This window comes from Diorhabda sublineata, chromosome 4 (assembly GCF_026230105.1).
Source record: "Diorhabda sublineata isolate icDioSubl1.1 chromosome 4, icDioSubl1.1, whole genome shotgun sequence".
Lineage (NCBI taxonomy): Eukaryota > Metazoa > Arthropoda > Insecta > Coleoptera > Chrysomelidae > Diorhabda > Diorhabda sublineata.
In genome coordinates, this window is record NC_079477.1 from 1,124,144 (window position 1) to 1,144,917 (window position 20,774).

Here is a 20,774-nt window from a genome sequence, read left to right on the forward strand (position 1 = left end):
TGTCTGGACTATTATATTTTTGATATAGGTTAACCTTATCTCTTTGAAATACTTGATATTTATTAACTTAATAATAAATACAAATTCAAATTACGATAATGAAAACAAATATACTATACAGGGCCGAACGTGCAAAAAATAAATTTTAACTAATGCCAAGGAAGGTGAAAAAGACGTCGATGACCATGAAAATTTCAGCTTAGAAGAGCAAACTTGCTTAATTAATTTGTTTATTGCTATTACTTTTCACAATATATACGTATGTCATGAACATATAAACAATTAAAAAAAACATGATATAATAGTTATTGATATAATTAAATATTATTTTTAAATATTCAATTCAATGAAGAAAATACTACCAATATTAATACATTAACGTTGAAAAATGTTCAATGCAAAATCTAATAAGAATGTGACAATATCTCAAGTTATTTTTATATAATTTTAAAGGGAGGAAAAATGTTAATACTTACCTGCTAATGAAATTATAACTACCCCAGGAATGATAAATACTGAGTTGGAAAAACCATGTTCAATAGGTCCGTCTTGTCCTCCACCTAAATCTACCATTGCACTACGACACTATTTATATTTCGTGAACGGTAAATTTGATTGTTGATTATTTATTTATTGTATTTGAGGCTATCAATGTGACACCTTGTTTTTATCTTCTTTTTATGAACAATCTGTCAAATAGCTAGGTTATGAGCGGAACAAGGCCAATAATGTCTAAAAAAAACAATAGTGCCTATTAAAAGATATGTTAACCGTTTTTTCTTATAATAAATACTTATATTATTAATCATACTTTGAAATTCCATATTATAAGATTAAATCAAAATATTTTTCTCAAATTCTTCTTTTTTAAGGTCGTTTCGTTAAATCGTGAAATGTCAATTTTAAGTTTAGTGCGGAAACCATATTTAAACGACATGTAGCTTAGTGTTTAATTTTTTTTTATTTATTTAATTGAAAAAGTTATATTAGAAAAATGAACGTTGAAAATAATGTGTGTGGCGATAAATTAACAGAAGAAAAGTGTATAAACCTCCAGTCAGCTTTAATATCCTTTTATTGTTATATTGTTTTCATTCGCTTCAATTTGAATTATTACAGCTTTCCTAGCCTTAGTATGTAGCTAATAAAAACATTTTTGATGTTATAAAAGTTGGTTTATCCCTTTAGAAGTTTCATATACAAATTAAGGCGATTTTCAATGATATTTTATAATGTTAATTTTCTTAATACATATCAGTAATTGAGAAGTTTTAAATTGTATTTTTCTTAATTAAATTCTTACAGTGGTTTATCTAGTGAGACAGGGAATCCCGAATTTTTAGAAAACATTAAAACTTGTATGGGTTTTATGTCGACATTTGATATTTCTGAAGTAGAACAACAGTTACTCCAATGGGTTTTACCAGTTTTAAAAAATACCCTACAAAAAGTATGATTAAATTAAATGTTAATAAAAAATGATTTAGTTTATATTTTTAGGCGTTTGATGACAATTTTTTGTTATCAGATACATGCGAAGATGATTTTGTTTTAAAAGAATTAAGTGGGAATTTAAAGGTTTATATATAATAAAAACATGATATAATTCGTTTTATTTCTATTTAATGCTTACAATTTTAGTTAATTTTACAATTATTGGAGATATTAAAAGAAATATTGGAGTTTATTGTTAAGAATTCTGAAATTCATTTACATAACGTTGAAAATGTAGTTGTAGTATCCGTTCAAGTTATATCGCTAACTTTTGATCATTATAGGAAAAGGTACGGTAAATAATTATAAAAAAAATGCTTTAAATGTTCAAATACGATCAATTTTAGTCCTGAATCGTTTAAGGAACATTTTAACCAAGATTTACTAGATATTTTCGATTTAATCCAAAACGTACATTCACTATATTTTCAATTTTTGGAACAATGCGAACTTCCAACTGACGAGAAAGATGTGGAAATTTTATTAGATGGTATTTAATATATATATTTTATTAATTTCTATTTCTGTATGTTCCGTTCATTTTAGTTTTGGATAATTTAGTCACAATAAGCGAAAACTTATTTTCTCTCAATTTGAAATCGTTGGTAATAAATTGGAAAGGATATGTGGGTGTAGCTATAAAATTTTCTGTTGTCCTGAAGGATAGAGTGGATTTGAAACGACCTACTTTGTATATAACTACCTTGATTTGTGATAGATTATTGTCTACAAAAAATCCGGTAAGTACCTAAATTTAGATTCAGTAGTTAACAAAGAAATCTAGGTGAACTTCCAGTTATCCAGAAGAGAGATTCAACTGGGGTTGAAGCAGCTTTCCATTGCTAGATCAGTAATGTTTAAAGTGGTCCAGGTTACCCTCCAGAAGGTTCGATAGGGGTCTATAAAGTTTCCATCATTAGATGAATGGTTCGTGAAAGTATCCAAGTGGATTTTAACAAAACCAGGAGAGGTATTCAACAGGGGTTGAAGCAGCTTTCTATTGTTAGATCAGTTATGCTACAAGTGGTCCAGGTGAACTTCCAGAAGGTTCGATAGGGGTTTATACAACATTCTTAATATTTGCTTCTATTACAATAAGAATATACTCCTTCAAATCGGGGTCAAACATCAATTTTTGTTTCTTAAATAATTTTGATCCTTTCATGGTGGGTTATTTTTGAGTAATTTTTTATATTTTAGTATCCCATGCAACTGTCGAACACACAAATAATTCAGATTTCGGGATTTTTGGTGAAAGTTGCTTTGAAATTGTTCGAAACTTTTTGGGATAATAGAAATAATTTTATGAACGATATCATGGAGTTTTGCTGCTCTGTTTATAGGTAATAAATTTCGATTTTACCATAATTATTAATACAAAACCCATAGAAAACGATAAGAAAGATTTTAGTGTAGCCTTATTTATAATTTACAAAAAAAAATGATTAAACAATATGTTTTCCATGGTTGTTTATTTCAAAAAAAGCATATAATTAAATTATTGATGGGAATAACCTCAAATTTTGATAGCTATGTCTCTGATTTTCACTTAGGGGTTCTTCATCAAGAGTTTTTCCATATTTTCTGGTTTAACCGTCTCTTTAGGACGTCTTGATCAATGGGCATCAACAGTGATTGTGAATTGATGTTTAAATTCCACAAATCAGTCAATGATGTTTGATTTTTTTAGCGAAGAGTTACCATAATACATTTCGATGTACGGTTTAGACCTCATGGTATTTTTCTGGTTAAAAACGTTGGTTAAACATTTTTTCATGGCTGTTTGATCTAAAAAAATTCTAATAATTAAAATATTGGAGGTTTTATCCCCAATGATACTTTTCTGGTTAAAAACTGATGGTTAAACAACATATTTTCATGGTTGTTTATCAAAAACGCTCTAAAAATTAAACTATTAGAGATATTGAGCTCAAAATTTAACAGCTATATCTCTTAATTGTATTTTGAGGTTTTCCATCAAGATTTTCATTAGTTTCTCCATATTTTTCATGGTATTTACTTTTTTTGGATGCTTAAATTCCATAAATCAGTTAATGGTGTTTGATTTTTTTAGCGAAGAGTCACCATAATACATTTCGATAAACAGTTTAGATCCAATGGTAGTTAAAAACAATGCTTTTCATGGTTATTTATTAAAAAAATTATTTAATAATTAAATTATTTAAAACAAATAACCTCAAATTTTGTTAGCTATGTCTCTCGATTCTATTCTGTAGTTTTTCCATATTTTCCATTGAAATTGCCCCTTTTGGATGCTCAAACTTCACAAACGGTTACCATAAGGCTCTTCGATGGAATTTTTAGCCTCACTGGTATCGTTTTGTTCAAGAAAAAATGTTTTTATTAAAAAAACTTTGAATAAACAAACTTTTCGACGAAATAATTTCAAAATTTGATATCTATCATTTCAAATATGGTACAAAATATAAAAATGTGGCTATTGACGACCCTTATCTGTTATACTGGGTGATATTTTCTTGGAAAACCATTTTATAAAATTATTTCATTCAATTTCTGTACGATCTGTTATACACCACGATTGAAATCCAAATTTGGAGGTTATGTTAATTCCATATTCATCCGCGAAGGTGAAATTTAATGATTCGTTAAATGCTTTCACCGATACACCGAAATCAATCGTCTGTTGTCTTGGGATCTACGACCGTGAAATTTTTGTTCGATCTGGCGAATCGTTGAGCAAAAATTTCACGGCCAATGAACCCCGCAAACCAGATCGTACCGATAATTGTTCAATCACAATATTCTAAATTGAAAAATTAATTAAAAACAAACTCTACATTGTTATTAAATAAATTGTCGTAGGTTGCACTTCCTTTAAAAAAAATTCAACTAATGGTCAAATTTTTTCATAAAGGAAAATTTATTTGTCTGTAGTTAGTGGAGTACCAGTACTGGACCCCTATCTGTAACTAGAAGTCAATGCTATAAGCGGTTTATGCAGATAACATTAAATTGTTTTAAAAATTGGGCCCTTTGCCAATATATTGAAAAAAATCACAATTAAGGCCGATTCATAAACTTGACGTTATTGCCGTTGACGTTTCTCTTGTGCAGTTGACGTTTCGCTTGTCATTGCCGTTGACGTTTCGCTTGTGCAGTTGACGTATCGCTTGTCACTGCAGTTGACGTTACGTTTGTCATTGCCGTTGACGTTTCGCTTGTGCAGTTGACGTATCGCTTGTCACTGCAGTTGACGTTACGTTTCGCTTGTGCAGTTGACGTATCGCTTGTCACTGCGTTTCACATTGCCGTTGACGTTAAGTTTGTCATTGCTGTTGACATTTCGCTTGTCATTGCAGTTGACGTTACGTTTGTCATTGCAGTTGACGTTACGTTTGTCATTGTCGTTGACGTTTCGCTTGTCATTGCAGTTGACGTTACGTTTGTCATTGCAGTTGACGTTTCGTTTGTCATTGCAGTTGACGTTACGTTTGTCATTGCAGTTGACGTTACGTTTGTCATTGTCGTTGACGTTTCGCTTGTCATTGCAGTTGACGTTACGTTTGTCATTGTCGTTGACGTTTCGCTTGTCATTGCAGTTGACGTTTCGCTTGTCATTGTCGTTGACGTTATGTTTGTCATTGCAGTTGACGTTTCGCTTGTCATTGCAGTTGACGTTTCGCTTGTCATTGCAGTTGACGTTTCGCTTGTCATTGCAGTTGACGTTACGTTTGTCATTGTCGTTGACGTTTCGCTTGTCATTGCAGTTGACGTTACGTTTGTCATTGCAGTTGACGTTACGTTTGTCATTGTCGTTGACGTTTCGCTTGTCATTGCAGTTGACGTTTCGCTTGTCATTGCAGTTGACGTTACGTTTGTCATTGCAGTTGACGTTTCGCTTGTCATTGCAGTTGACGTTACGTTTGTCATTGCAGTTGACGTTACGTTTGTCATTGTCGTTGACGTTTCGCTTGTCATTGCAGTTGACGTTACGTTTGTCATTGTCGTTGACGTTTCGCTTGTCATTGCAGTTGACGTTACGTTTGTCATTGTCGTTGACGTTACGTTTGTCATTGCAGTTGACGTTTCGCTTGTCATTGCAGTTGACGTTACGTTTGTCATTGTCATTGACGTTTCCTGTGACGTTACGTGATTTTGACGTATGACTTTAGAGCGTGATGTTGAGGTTATTTATCTCTCTGTTCGATTGTTTATGGTCGTATTTTGGTTTCGATTGTTTTCTTTTCGTTATTTTCCATAATATCGTCCATAAATAGCGAATTACAAACAAAAATATCACGAATTTGTCATAAACGTCAAACGTCACCTGTCAACGGCAACGGTAAACGGAAAGTCAAGTTTATGAATCGCCTTTTACCTTGTTTTTATCGATGAAACCCCATAAAACATGTTTCCCTCGTCTATCTAACCTAACTTAACCTAAAAATCGTGGTTTTTTCGATGAAACCCCATAAAACATGTTTCCCCTATCTCCAATTCTACCTAACAAAATAGTTTCCAGGTGGAGAAACATTTTTTTGGAACAATTTTTGCCGGGAGCGTCAATTTTTTAAAATAATTTCCGATTTTACGTTTCAGTTTTATTCCAAAAAAATTTTCAACCACGGAATTTCCCGTGGAGACCTCGAAATTAATAGAAGATATGATATTCGTACACACGAAGCCGTTCATTCGGATACTCCTCCTCGACGATTTCCTACCGAAGGTAATACGAGGGTTAGTGATGAAATAATGAAATAAAAATTTTTTCAACAATTTTTTTTTTCGGATTTTGAGTAAATATTTGATTTTTTCCGTTCAGTTTTTGGTGGTTTTCTATTTTAGTTTGTTTTTAGGCTATTGTCGATAAAAAATTTATTTCGGGGAAATATTGTTTCGGATTTTTGAATATATTGAATACTTGCGTCGAAATTTTAATATCGGATCAGAATTGCGGAAAAAATTATTTGGAAACGTTAATTCGGTCGATATTTCAGTGCATCAACACTTGTAAGTGAAACATAATTTATATATCATACTGTATAATATTTATTTATCGAAATTTTCCATTTTTATCCTAATTATAGAAAAATTCGATTTATTTCAGAGTGAAATCCATTGTTCGATGCTTTGAAACATTTTTAACTAACCGAAATTTTTCGCAGGTATTTTCAGAATATCCCCCGTACTCATTTCTTACAATCTTTTCCCTCGTAGTCGCCAGAATCTTCCACGCTATTTTCAAAATCTCCCTCGTAATCATTGGAATCTAGTTCGGAGTCATTAGAATCTTCCTAAGCATTTTCAGAATCTCCCTCGTAGTCATTAGAATCACTTTCGTAGGTATTAGAATCTCCCTCGTAGTATTCATTATTTTTCAAGACATTTTCAGAATCTCCCTCGTAGTCACCTATATTAAAAACATTTTCAGAATCTCCCTCGTAGTCATTAGAATCACTTTCTTATGTATTAGAATCTCCCTCGTAGTCTTTATTAGTTTCCTAGACATTTTCAGAATCTCCCTCGTAGTCACCTATATTAACTCAAACATTTTCAGAATCTCCCTCGTAGTCACCTATATTAAAAACATTTTCAGAATCTCCCTCGTAGTCATTAGAATCACTTTCTTATGTATTAGAATCTCCCTCGTAGTCTTTATTAGTTTCCTAGACATTTTCAGAATCTCCCTCGTAGTCACCTATATTAACTCAAACATTTTCAGAATCTCCCTCGTAGTCATTAGAATCACTTTCTTAGGTATTAGAATCTCCCTCGTAGTCTTTATTAGTTTCCTAGACATTTTCAGAATCTCCCTCGTAGTCATTAGAATCACTTTCTTATGTATTAGAATCTCCCTCGTAGTCTTTATTAGTTTCCTAGACATTTTCAGAATCTCCCTCGTAGTCACCTATATTAACTCAAACATTTTCAGAATCTCCCTCGTAGTCATTAGAATCACTTTCTTAGGTATTAGAATCTCCCTCGTAGTCTTTATTAGTTTCCTAGACATTTTCAGAATCTCCCTCGTAGTCACCTATATTAACTCAAACATTTTCAGAATCTCCCTCGTAGTCAGTTATATTAACTCAAACATTTTCAGAATCTCCCCCGTAATCATTAGTATCTTTTTCTCGTAGTCACTTTTCAGAAAGTCCCTCGTAGTTAATCTTTTCCGGTAAATACGGAATGTTTTTAGGTTACGAAGAATTTTTTTGGCCGATAAACATTTTCGACGATTTGGTCATAAATATTTCGGCTGCCGTTATGATTCACGATGATAGTTACGAAAAAATAGAAATCATTTTATTAGAAAATATCTTGCAAGAAGAAATTATAAATTATTTATTAGCTACTGAAATATGGTGTCTTTTATTGAGGTAACATTTACAATTGATAGTAAAATTTGGGGTCGATTCTCTATTCACTTCGTGTTGTACATTTTAACTGGAATATGCAACGTGTTATTTGATACGAATAAATTCAATCCGCGATATATATACATCTTTTTCTAGCCAATGGTTTTATATGTGTAAGAAAAAGATGAATTAAATCTATCTAAAAAGAGAATCTTATTTATTAGAAATGAGTGCGAGAGAGATGCATATTGTCGTGTATGATTCAGAATCAGCTCGAGGTGCGATCGGTTCTTAATTATTAATAACAGTTCCAAATTAACGTGTTTTTGATTCCGTATCAGTTTAAATGTTTAGTACGGGCGATTATACCAAAATATGTTTGGAAATTTGAGGGTTTCGAATTGGGAGATGATATACGAGGGGTGGTTCATAAATAATTTTTTTAATTTTAGAAATTCTAAACCTCATTTTCGCGTCGATGTTTTTACTAATTTAATAAAAATATATTCCCAATTAGATTTCGGTAAAAACACTCATCGATTAGAAAACGTTTATCTGTTGTCTTTTATACGAAGGGCGTTTGAAATTTTACCGGATTATTTAAAGTGTCAAATAGTTCAAAGTGTTGATATTGGAAAAGATGTTTGGAAACGTATCGGTTTCAAATATTTTCCCAAACAATTGGCATCTATTATTGAATGTGTGTATTCGGAAACGTTGGAACTGATTGAAAAATTGAATAATGGCGATTTTGGATGCATGGAATTAGTTTTTTTGGTAAGTAACGTTTGGTTGAATATTTTTTTTGATATTTCGATAAAAAAATGTTTTTTTATTATTATTTTTTTATATATAAAACGACGTTTTAAAAAAAATTTAGCGTTTTAAAGAATCCATTGAACAGAACCGGACTTGGCTCGAATTGTATGTTTTAAAAAAATTTGAAATCAAATAATTGAAAAAAATTCAGTTTTTATTGGATCATTACATTAAAATTTGAAGAAAAAAAATAATTTTTTGATAAAATCAAGTAAAATCGAAAAAAAAAGTTTAAAACATAATTTTTTCCCAAATAAGATGGTCAAATGAAAAATTTTTCAACGTATCTCGTCCCTTCAGACGGTCCTGGATTTGAAATTTACTTTTCTGATTCCATTCGATTCGTTTTCCCAACAATCGATTTAATTTCATGCATTCCTATTCTCGATTCCTCAAAAACAAAATTGGTTTCGATTCATTCGAGTGTCATATTGTGTTCAAGTCGATTGTCATATTTTGACGTTTAGGACTAAAAAATTTTAGATTCGTTTCGATTCAGTTTCTCAAAAATCGATTCATCTTATTATCGATTCTTTACAACGAATGATTCTTCTAAAACATCGATTCAAATTCGTGCTTTCTTATTCTCGATTTTTCAAAAATAATCGAAATTATTTTCGATTCGAGTGTAATTTTATTTTGAATCGATTAACGTCGTGACGATTTTCGATTAGTTTTCTCAAAATGGTGTATCCGATTTTCCAAAAATCGATTCAATTTCATCCATTCCTATTCTCGATTCTTCAAAAACAAAATTGGTTTCGATTCATTCGAGTATCATATTGTGTTCAAATCGATTGTCATATTTTGACGTTTAGGACTAAAAAATTTTAGATTCGTTTCGATTCAGTTTCTCAAAAATCGATTCATCCTATAATCGATTCTTTACAAAGAATGATTCTTCTAAAACATCGATTCAAATTCGTGCTTTTTTATTCTCGATTCTTCAAAAACAATCGAAATTATTTTCGATTCGAGTGTAATTTTATTTTGAATCGATTAACGTCGTGACGATTTTCGATTAGTTTTCTTAGAATTGGGTATCTGATTTTCCAAAAATCGATTCAATTTCATTCATTCCTATTCTCGATTCTTCAAAAACAAAATTGGTTTCGATTCATTCGAGTGTCATATTGTGTTCAAATCGATTGTCATATTTTGACGTTTAGGACTAAAAAATTTTAGATTCGTTTCGATTCAGTTTCCGAAAAATCGATTCATCTTATTATCGATTCTTTACAACGAATGATTTTTCTAAAATACTTTCGATTCGACTATCGTATTATTTTCAAATCGATTGTCGTATTTTTATCAAATCTGTAATCGTATTTTGACGTTTAGGACTAATACATTTTTCGATTCTTGTAAAATAATCGATTCTTTTGGAGTTAATGACGTATAGAATCGTTCGCGTTCGATTCGTTCCTTTAGAGGGTGATTGCGTCTAGATATCGAATAATGGACAGGACCGGCTCAAACTTTTTCTAGCGACGTTTCCTAGAAATGTCATGTACGGGGGAGAGTTGTGATTATTAACTTTCTTTTAGGCGGAAAATTTTAATAGTTTATCGACGGTGAAATACGAGGAAACGAATATACCACGCGCGAATTTATTAAATGCGATCGACAATGTTTGGAAATTGGAATTCACCGATACGACTAATAATTTATTCAAATATTTTATCGTATCGTTTTTTAAAATAACGACCAATTTTCTTTTGGAATTCAACAACAAACAATTATATTCGGTGAGTCACAATATTATCTATCGTTGTTTGAATAATTTTTTTATTTAAATTAATCCTTATGACGTATTATTATTTTTTTTTTATTACGAATGATTGAGGTATGCAAAATGTATTGTGACTTTAAAAATGCGAATGTGTCATAAAAAAAATACTTTAAACTTTGTTTTGAACTGTTCGTTTTTCGATATTAATATGAACAAAACAATTTTTTAATACATTTTCAGCTTGTTTACCATCCCTTTCGATTCCTGGTTATCCTCAACCTTCTTTTCCTAGTTTTTTCACCCCCAATCTTTCAAAATTCATCTGTACGTCATTTAATCATCTCGATCTTCTTTTTTTTTGTATCCACCATCATTTCAGTCTTCGTTTTCATCCATTTTCATCCTGTTTACCATCCCTTTCGATTCCTGGTTATCCTCAACCTTCTTTTCCTAGTTTTTTCACCCCCAATCTTTCAAAATTCATCTGTACGTCATTTAATCATCTCGATCTTCTTTTTTTTTGTATCCACCATCATTTCAGTCTTCGTTTTCATCCATTTTCAGCTTGTTTACCATCCCTTTCGATTCCTGGTTATCCTCAACCTTCTTTTCCTAGTTTTTTCACCCCCAATCTTTCAAAATTCATCTGTACGTCATTTAATCATCTCGATCTTCTTTTTTTTTGTATCCACCATCATTTCAGTCTTCGTTTTCATCCATTTTCAGCTTGTTTACCATCCCTTTCGATTCCTGGTTATCCTCAACCTTCTTTTCCTAGTTTTTTCACCCCCAATCTTTCAAAATTCATCTGTACGTCATTTAATCATCTCGATCTTCTTTTTTTTTTGTATCCACCATCATTTCAGTCTTCGTTTTCATCCATTTTCAGCTTGTTTACCATCCCTTTCGATTCCTGGTTATCCTCAACCTTCTTTTCCTAGTTTTTTTCACCCCCAATCTTTCAAAATTCATCTGTACGTCATTTAATCATCTCGATCTTCTTTTTTTTTGTATCCACCATCATTTCAGTCTTCGTTTTCATCCATTTTCAGCTTGTTTACCATCCCTTTCGATTCCTGGTTATCCTCAACCTTCTTTTCCTAGTTTTTTTCACCCCCAATCTTTCAAAATTCATCTGTACGTCATTTAATCATCTCGATCTTCTTTTTTTTTGTATCCACCATCATTTCAGTCTTCGTTTTCATCCATTTTCATCCTGTTTACCATCCCTTTCGATTCCTGGTTATCCTCAACCTTCTTTTCCTAGTTTTTTCACCCCCAATCTTTCAAAATTCATCTGTACGTCATTTAATCATCTCGATCTTCTTTTTTTTTGTATCCACCATCATTTCAGTCTTCGTTTTCATCCATTTTCAGCTTGTTTACCATCCCTTTCGATTCCTGGTTATCCTCAACCTTCTTTTCCTAGTTTTTTCACCCCCAATCTTTCAAAATTCATCTGTACGTCATTTAATCATCTCGATCTTCTTTTTTTTTTGTATCCACCATCATTTCAGTCTTCGTTTTCATCCATTTTCAGCTTGTTTACCATCCCTTTCGATTCCTGGTTATCCTCAACCTTCTTTTCCTAGTTTTTTTCACCCCCAATCTTTCAAAATTCATCTGTACGTCATTTAATCATCTCGATCTTCTTTTTTTTTGTATCCACCATCATTTCAGTCTTCGTTTTCATCCATTTTCAGCTTGTTTACCATCCCTTTCGATTCCTGGTTATCCTCAACCTTCTTTTCCTAGTTTTTTTCACCCCCAATCTTTCAAAATTCATCTGTACGTCATTTAATCATCTCGATCTTCTTTTTTTTTGTATCCACCATCATTTCAGTCTTCGTTTTCATCCATTTTCATACTGTTTACCATCCCTTTCGATTCCTGGTTATCCTCAACCTTCTTTTCCTAGTTTTTTCACCCCCAATCTTTCAAAATTCATCTGTACGTCATTTAATCATCTCGATCTTCTTTTTTTTTGTATCCACCATCATTTCAGTCTTCGTTTTCATCCATTTTCATACTGTTTACCATCCCTTTCGATTCCTGGTTATCCTCAACCTTCTTTTCCTAGTTTTTTCACCCCCAATCTTTCAAAATTCATCTGTACGTCATTTAATCATCTCGATCTTCTTTTTTTTTGTATCCACCATCATTTCAGTCTTCGTTTTCATCCATTTTCAGCTTGTTTACCATCCCTTTCGATTCCTGGTTATCCTCAACCTTCTTTTCCTAGTTTTTTCACCCCCAATCTTTCAAAATTCATCTGTACGTCATTTAATCATCTCGATCTTCTTTTTTTTTGTATCCACCATCATTTCAGTCTTCGTTTTCATCCATTTTCAGCTTGTTTACCATCCCTTTCGATTCCTGGTTATCCTCAACCTTCTTTTCCTAGTTTTTTCACCCCCAATCTTTCAAAATTCATCTGTACGTCATTTAATCATCTCGATCTTCTTTTTTTTTGTATCCACCATCATTTCAGTCTTCGTTTTCATCCATTTTCATCCTGTTTACCATCCCTTTCGATTCCTGGTTATCCTCAACCTTCTTTTCCTAGTTTTTTCACCCCCAATCTTTCAAAATTCATCTGTACGTCATTTAATCATCTCGATCTTCTTTTTTTTTGTATCCACCATCATTTCAGTCTTCGTTTTCATCCATTTTCAGCTTGTTTACCATCCCTTTCGATTCCTGGTTATCCTCAACCTTCTTTTCCTAGTTTTTTCACCCCCAATCTTTCAAAATTCATCTGTACGTCATTTAATCATCTCGATCTTCTTTTTTTTTGTATCCACCATCATTTCAGTCTTCGTTTTCATCCATTTTCAGCTTGTTTACCATCCCTTTCGATTCCTGGTTATCCTCAACCTTCTTTTCCTAGTTTTTTCACCCCCAATCTTTCAAAATTCATCTGTACGTCATTTAATCATCTCGATCTTCTTTTTTTTTTGTATCCACCATCATTTCAGTCTTCGTTTTCATCCATTTTCAGCTTGTTTACCATCCCTTTCGATTCCTGGTTATCCTCAACCTTCTTTTCCTAGTTTTTTTCACCCCCAATCTTTCAAAATTCATCTGTACGTCATTTAATCATCTCGATCTTCTTTTTTTTTGTATCCACCATCATTTCAGTCTTCGTTTTCATCCATTTTCAGCTTGTTTACCATCCCTTTCGATTCCTGGTTATCCTCAACCTTCTTTTCCTAGTTTTTTTCACCCCCAATCTTTCAAAATTCATCTGTACGTCATTTAATCATCTCGATCTTCTTTTTTTTTGTATCCACCATCATTTCAGTCTTCGTTTTCATCCATTTTCATCCTGTTTACCATCCCTTTCGATTCCTGGTTATCCTCAACCTTCTTTTCCTAGTTTTTTCACCCCCAATCTTTCAAAATTCATCTGTACGTCATTTAATCATCTCGATCTTCTTTTTTTTTGTATCCACCATCATTTCAGTCTTCGTTTTCATCCATTTTCAGCTTGTTTACCATCCCTTTCGATTCCTGGTTATCCTCAACCTTCTTTTCCTAGTTTTTTCACCCCCAATCTTTCAAAATTCATCTGTACGTCATTTAATCATCTCGATCTTCTTTTTTTTTTGTATCCACCATCATTTCAGTCTTCGTTTTCATCCATTTTCAGCTTGTTTACCATCCCTTTCGATTCCTGGTTATCCTCAACCTTCTTTTCCTAGTTTTTTTCACCCCCAATCTTTCAAAATTCATCTGTACGTCATTTAATCATCTCGATCTTCTTTTTTTTTGTATCCACCATCATTTCAGTCTTCGTTTTCATCCATTTTCAGCTTGTTTACCATCCCTTTCGATTCCTGGTTATCCTCAACCTTCTTTTCCTAGTTTTTTTCACCCCCAATCTTTCAAAATTCATCTGTACGTCATTTAATCATCTCGATCTTCTTTTTTTTTGTATCCACCATCATTTCAGTCTTCGTTTTCATCCATTTTCATACTGTTTACCATCCCTTTCGATTCCTGGTTATCCTCAACCTTCTTTTCCTAGTTTTTTCACCCCCAATCTTTCAAAATTCATCTGTACGTCATTTAATCATCTCGATCTTCTTTTTTTTTGTATCCACCATCATTTCAGTCTTCGTTTTCATCCATTTTCATACTGTTTACCATCCCTTTCGATTCCTGGTTATCCTCAACCTTCTTTTCCTAGTTTTTTCACCCCCAATCTTTCAAAATTCATCTGTACGTCATTTAATCATCTCGATCTTCTTTTTTTTTGTATCCACCATCATTTCAGTCTTCGTTTTCATCCATTTTCAGCTTGTTTACCATCCCTTTCGATTCCTGGTTATCCTCAACCTTCTTTTCCTAGTTTTTTCACCCCCAATCTTTCAAAATTCATCTGTACGTCATTTAATCATCTCGATCTTCTTTTTTTTTGTATCCACCATCATTTCAGTCTTCGTTTTCATCCATTTTCAGCTTGTTTACCATCCCTTTCGATTCCTGGTTATCCTCAACCTTCTTTTCCTAGTTTTTTCACCCCCAATCTTTCAAAATTCATCTGTACGTCATTTAATCATCTCGATCTTCTTTTTTTTTGTATCCACCATCATTTCAGTCTTCGTTTTCATCCATTTTCATCCTGTTTACCATCCCTTTCGATTCCTGGTTATCCTCAACCTTCTTTTCCTAGTTTTTTCACCCCCAATCTTTCAAAATTCATCTGTACGTCATTTAATCATCTCGATCTTCTTTTTTTTTGTATCCACCATCATTTCAGTCTTCGTTTTCATCCATTTTCAGCTTGTTTACCATCCCTTTCGATTCCTGGTTATCCTCAACCTTCTTTTCCTAGTTTTTTCACCCCCAATCTTTCAAAATTCATCTGTACGTCATTTAATCATCTCGATCTTCTTTTTTTTTGTATCCACCATCATTTCAGTCTTCGTTTTCATCCATTTTCAGCTTGTTTACCATCCCTTTCGATTCCTGGTTATCCTCAACCTTCTTTTCCTAGTTTTTTCACCCCCAATCTTTCAAAATTCATCTGTACGTCATTTAATCATCTCGATCTTCTTTTTTTTTGTATCCACCATCATTTCAGTCTTCGTTTTCATCCATTTTCAGCTTGTTTACCATCCCTTTCGATTCCTGGTTATCCTCAACCTTCTTTTCCTAGTTTTTTCACCCCCAATCTTTCAAAATTCATCTGTACGTCATTTAATCATCTCGATCTTCTTTTTTTTTGTATCCACCATCATTTCAGTCTTCGTTTTCATCCATTTTCATACTGTTTACCATCCCTTTCGATTCCTGGTTATCCTCAACCTTCATTTCCTAGTTTTTTCACCCCCAATCTTTCAAAATTCATCTGTACGTCATTTAATCATCTCGATCTTCTTTTTTTTTGTATCCACCATCATTTCAGTCTTCGTTTTCATCCATTTTCATACTGTTTACCATCCCTTTCGATTCCTGGTTATCCTCAACCTTCATTTCCTAGTTTTTTCACCCCCAATCTTTCAAAATTCATCTGTACGTCATTTAATCATCTCGATCTTCTTTTTTTTTGTATCCACCATCATTTCAGTCTTCGTTTTCATCCATTTTCATCCTGTTTACCATCCCTTTCGATTCCTGGTTATCCTCAACCTTCTTTTCCTAGTTTTTTCACCCCCAATCTTTCAAAATTCATCTGTACGTCATTTAATCATCTCGATCTTCTTTTTTTTTGTATCCACCATCATTTCAGTCTTCGTTTTCATCCATTTTCAGCTTGTTTACCATCCCTTTCGATTCCTGGTTATCCTCAACCTTCTTTTCCTAGTTTTTTCACCCCCAATCTTTCAAAATTCATCTGTACGTCATTTAATCATCTCGATCTTCTTTTTTTTTTGTATCCACCATCATTTCAGTCTTCGTTTTCATCCATTTTCATCCTGTTTACCATCCCTTTCGATTCCTGGTTATCCTCAACCTTCTTTTCCTAGTTTTTTCACCCCCAATCTTTCAAAATTCATCTGTACGTCATTTAATCATCTCGATCTTCTTTTTTTTGTATCCACCATCATTTCAGTCTTCGTTTTCATCCATTTTCATCCTGTTTACCATCCCTTTCGATTCCTGGTTATCCTCAACCTTCTTTTCCTAGTTTTTTCACCCCCAATCTTTCAAAATTCATCTGTACGTCATTTAATCATCTCGATCTTCTTTTTTTTTGTATCCACCATCATTTCAGTCTTCGTTTTCATCCATTTTCATCCTGTTTACCATCCCTTTCGATTCCTGGTTATCCTCAACCTTCTTTTCCTAGTTTTTTCACCCCCAATCTTTCAAAATTCATCTGTACGTCATTTAATCATCTCGATCTTCTTTTTTTTTTGTATCCACCATCATTTCAGTCTTCGTTTTCATCCATTTTCATCCTGTTTACCATCCCTTTCGATTCCTGGTTATCCTCAACCTTCTTTTCCTAGTTTTTTCACCCCCAATCTTTCAAAATTCATCTGTACGTCATTTAATCATCTCGATCTTCTTTTTTTTTGTATCCACCATCATTTCAGTCTTCGTTTTCATCCATTTTCATCCTGTTTACCATCCCTTTCGATTCCTGGTTATCCTCAACCTTCTTTTCCTAGTTTTTTCACCCCCAATCTTTCAAAATTCATCTGTACGTCATTTAATCATCTCGATCTTCTTTTTTTTTGTATCCACCATCATTTCAGTCTTCGTTTTCATCCATTTTCATCCTGTTTACCATCCCTTTCGATTCCTGGTTATCCTCAACCTTCTTTTCCTAGTTTTTTCACCCCCAATCTTTCAAAATTCATCTGTACGTCATTTAATCATCTCGATCTTCTTTTTTTTGTATCCACCATCATTTCAGTCTTCGTTTTCATCCATTTTCATCCTGTTTACCATCCCTTTCGATTCCTGGTTATCCTCAACCTTCTTTTCCTAGTTTTTTCACCCCCAATCTTTCAAAATTCATCTGTACGTCATTTAATCATCTCGATCTTCTTTTTTTTTGTATCCACCATCATTTCAGTCTTCGTTTTCATCCATTTTCATCCTGTTTACCATCCCTTTCGATTCCTGGTTATCCTCAACCTTCTTTTCCTAGTTTTTTCACCCCCAATCTTTCAAAATTCATCTGTACGTCATTTAATCATCTCGATCTTCTTTTTTTTTGTATCCACCATCATTTCAGTCTTCGTTTTCATCCATTTTCATCCTGTTTACCATCCCTTTCGATTCCTGGTTATCCTCAACCTTCTTTTCCTAGTTTTTTCACCCCCAATCTTTCAAAATTCATCTGTACGTCATTTAATCATCTCGATCTTCTTTTTTTTTGTATCCACCATCATTTCAGTCTTCGTTTTCATCCATTTTCATCCTGTTTACCATCCCTTTCGATTCCTGGTTATCCTCAACCTTCTTTTCCTAGTTTTTTCACCCCCAATCTTTCAAAATTCATCTGTACGTCATTTAATCATCTCGATCTTCTTTTTTTTTGTATCCACCATCATTTCAGTCTTCGTTTTCATCCATTTTCATCCTGTTTACCATCCCTTTCGATTCCTGGTTATCCTCAACCTTCTTTTCCTAGTTTTTTCACCCCCAATCTTTCAAAATTCATCTGTACGTCATTTAATCATCTCGATCTTCTTTTTTTTTGTATCCACCATCATTTCAGTCTTCGTTTTCATCCATTTTCATCCTGTTTACCATCCCTTTCGATTCCTGGTTATCCTCAACCTTCTTTTCCTAGTTTTTTCACCCCCAATCTTTCAAAATTCATCTGTACGTCATTTAATCATCTCGATCTTCTTTTTTTTTGTATCCACCATCATTTCAGTCTTCGTTTTCATCCATTTTCATCCTGTTTACCATCCCTTTCGATTCCTGGTTATCCTCAACCTTCTTTTCCTAGTTTTTTCACTTCCAATCTTTCAAAATCTGTTCTGTGTACGCCATTTTGTTGTGGATTTGTGTTGTAATCAATTACGGTCTTCCATTACAGGTATTGAACCACCTGACACGTCTTTCCACTATCGACTATCTCAAATTGCACATTTGTTTCATGTTGAAACTTTTTTGCGAGTTAGACGAAAACAAATTGGGTCAAGACGGTTGCGTCATGTACAAAATTTTTTCCAACGTTTTATCCAATATTTTGCTCACCTCCGGTAACATAATCAAACAGGAAGTTTTGGAAATTTTGGAAATATTGTCGAAAAAGGGTAAATTTGACGTGGTGAGAGACGTTTTGACCGCTTGTGCTAACGACAGACCCCTGCGAGATACGATATCGGATTTTTTGCGAAAAAAAATCGATAAACCGACGAATTACGAAAAATATTTGAAAAATCTCGCGGGATCGAAGCAAAAACACGCTTGCGTCGAGTGGAAAACCCCAAACGTCGGCGGGAAGAAAATAAAATTGGATATCGTCGATACCGATCCGAATGCGGCGAATAGAACGAAAGGAAAATTGAATAGTTTTCGGTTTAAAACTAAAAAAACCCCCGAGGAGGAAAAACCGAAAGAAAAATCTACAAAAACCGATGATTTCGACGATAATATCGATGAGGTTATATCGAGGTTGAAGGGAGAAGTGAAATGTCTATTGAAGGTTTCGAAAACCGATAAACTGACTCCCAAAAACGCGTCCGATTTGAAAATACTCGCGAATCAATTGTTGTCGTTGCTCTAAGATATTTTTCTGTATTTTTAATAAATTTTTTTCGATATTTTTATTCGTTTTTTCATTTGATAAATTCCTGTCCTTCGTTAACTTCGTTTTTTTCGAAGAATCGATTTTTAATCGATTCTCATTAATTTAGAACTTGCGTGTGAATACTCTTTGAAAATCGGTGATGTACAGAGTGGTTGACGCTTAACGAGACGAAATCCAATGATAAAATGACTAAATTTCAAACTCCTTTGGTATTTAATCTATTGAATATATACAGAATGTCATAAATCGAAAGAAAATAAATTTCGATGGGACAATCTATATAATATATTGTAGAATTGAAAAAAATACACCAACAGTCGCAGTTTATTGGAGAAAACTTTCGCTTTTTATCAATAAATTACGATATATTTGAATATTTTTAATGGAACACCCTGTATTATATCGTAGAATCAGTTACGTAAAAAAATCGACAGTTTTTTGAGGAATTCTGACGCCTATTATCGATAAATTTCGATTTATTTGATTATTTTCGCAAAAACTATAAGAAAAAATAATTTTTTTTCAAAAAATTATATATACAGGGTGAATCACGCTCAACGGTATGGAACCTAATGATAAAATGACTAAATTTCAAACTTCTTTGATCGAAATACGTTCTAAGAAAGCGATTTTGATCTAAAATCTGTTAGATATATACAGAATGTCTTAAATAGAAAAGAAATTGTATAATTTTCAATGGAACACCCTGTATTATAGCGTAGAATTAATTATGTGAAAAAAATCGGCAGTTTTTTGAGGAATTCCAACGCCTTTTAACGATAAATTTCGATTTATTTGATTATTTTCGTCAAAACTATTAGAAAAAATAATTTTTTTCCAAAAAATTCCATATACAGGGTGAATCACGCTCAACGGTATGGAACCTAATGATAAAATGACTAAATTTCAAACTTCTTTGATCGAAATACGTTCTAAGAAAGCGATTTTGATCTAAAATCTGTTAGATATATACAGAATGTCTTAAATAGAAAAGAAATTGTATAATTTTCAATGGAACACCCTGTATTATATGGTAGAATTAATTATGTGAAAAAAATCGACAGTTTTTTGAGGAATTCTGACGCCTTTTAACGATAAATTTCGATTTCTTTGATTATTTTCGCAAAAACTATTAGAAAAAATAATTTTTTTCCAAAAAATTCTATATACAGGGTGAATCACGCTCAACGGTATGGAACCTAATGATAAAATGACTAAATTTCAAACTTCTTTGATCGAAATACGTTCTAAGAAAGCGATTTTGATCTAAAATCTGTTAGATATATACAGAATGTCTTAAATAGAAAAGAAATTGTATAATTTTCAATGGAACACCCTGTATTATATGGTAGAATTAATTATGTGAAAAAAATCGACAGTTTTTTGAGGAATTCTGACGCCTTTTAACGATAAATTTCGATTTCTTTGATTATTTTCGCAAAAACTATTAGAAAAAATAATTTTTTTCCAAAAAATTCTATATACAGGGTGAATCACGCTCAACGATATGGAACCTAATGATAAAATGACTAAATTTCAAACTTCTTTGATCGAAATATGTTCTAAGAAAGCGATTTTGATCTAAAATCTGTTAGATATATACAGAATGTCTTAAATAGAAAAGAAAATGTATAATTTTCAATGGAACACCCTGTATTATATCGTA

The 20,774-nt window shown here is 32.7% G+C and overlaps 1 protein-coding gene across 1 annotated transcript; it reads left to right on the top strand.

Annotated features, from left to right (window-relative positions):
• The first annotated feature begins 762 nt into the window (after positions 1 to 762).
• On the top strand, positions 763 to 19,127 carry LOC130442957 (uncharacterized). Its single transcript, XM_056777373.1, has 13 exons — positions 763 to 1,066; positions 1,304 to 1,450; positions 1,501 to 1,578; positions 1,642 to 1,784; positions 1,842 to 1,984; positions 2,041 to 2,234; positions 2,695 to 2,837; positions 6,076 to 6,202; positions 6,333 to 6,486; positions 7,673 to 7,853; positions 8,285 to 8,609; positions 10,199 to 10,399; positions 18,392 to 19,127. Exons 1-13 carry the CDS (start codon positions 995 to 997, stop codon positions 19,082 to 19,084), a joined length of 2,601 nt encoding a protein of 866 aa, XP_056633351.1. The 5' UTR covers positions 763 to 994; the 3' UTR covers positions 19,085 to 19,127.
• Positions 19,128 to 20,774: the final 1,647 nt, after the last annotated feature.

Bases quoted from the DNA above. Each gene is read 5' to 3' on its own strand.
- LOC130442957 (XM_056777373.1), top strand. From the start codon at position 995: ATGAACGTTGAAAATAATGTGTGTGGCGATAAATTAACAGAAGAAAAG. The intron at 1,985-2,040 runs GTATTTAATATA...CGTTCATTTTAG, and splicing joins TGTGGAAATTTTATTAGATG to TTTTGGATAATTTAGTCACA. The intron at 6,487-7,672 runs GTAAGTGAAACA...GAATGTTTTTAG, and splicing joins ATTTCAGTGCATCAACACTT to GTTACGAAGAATTTTTTTGG.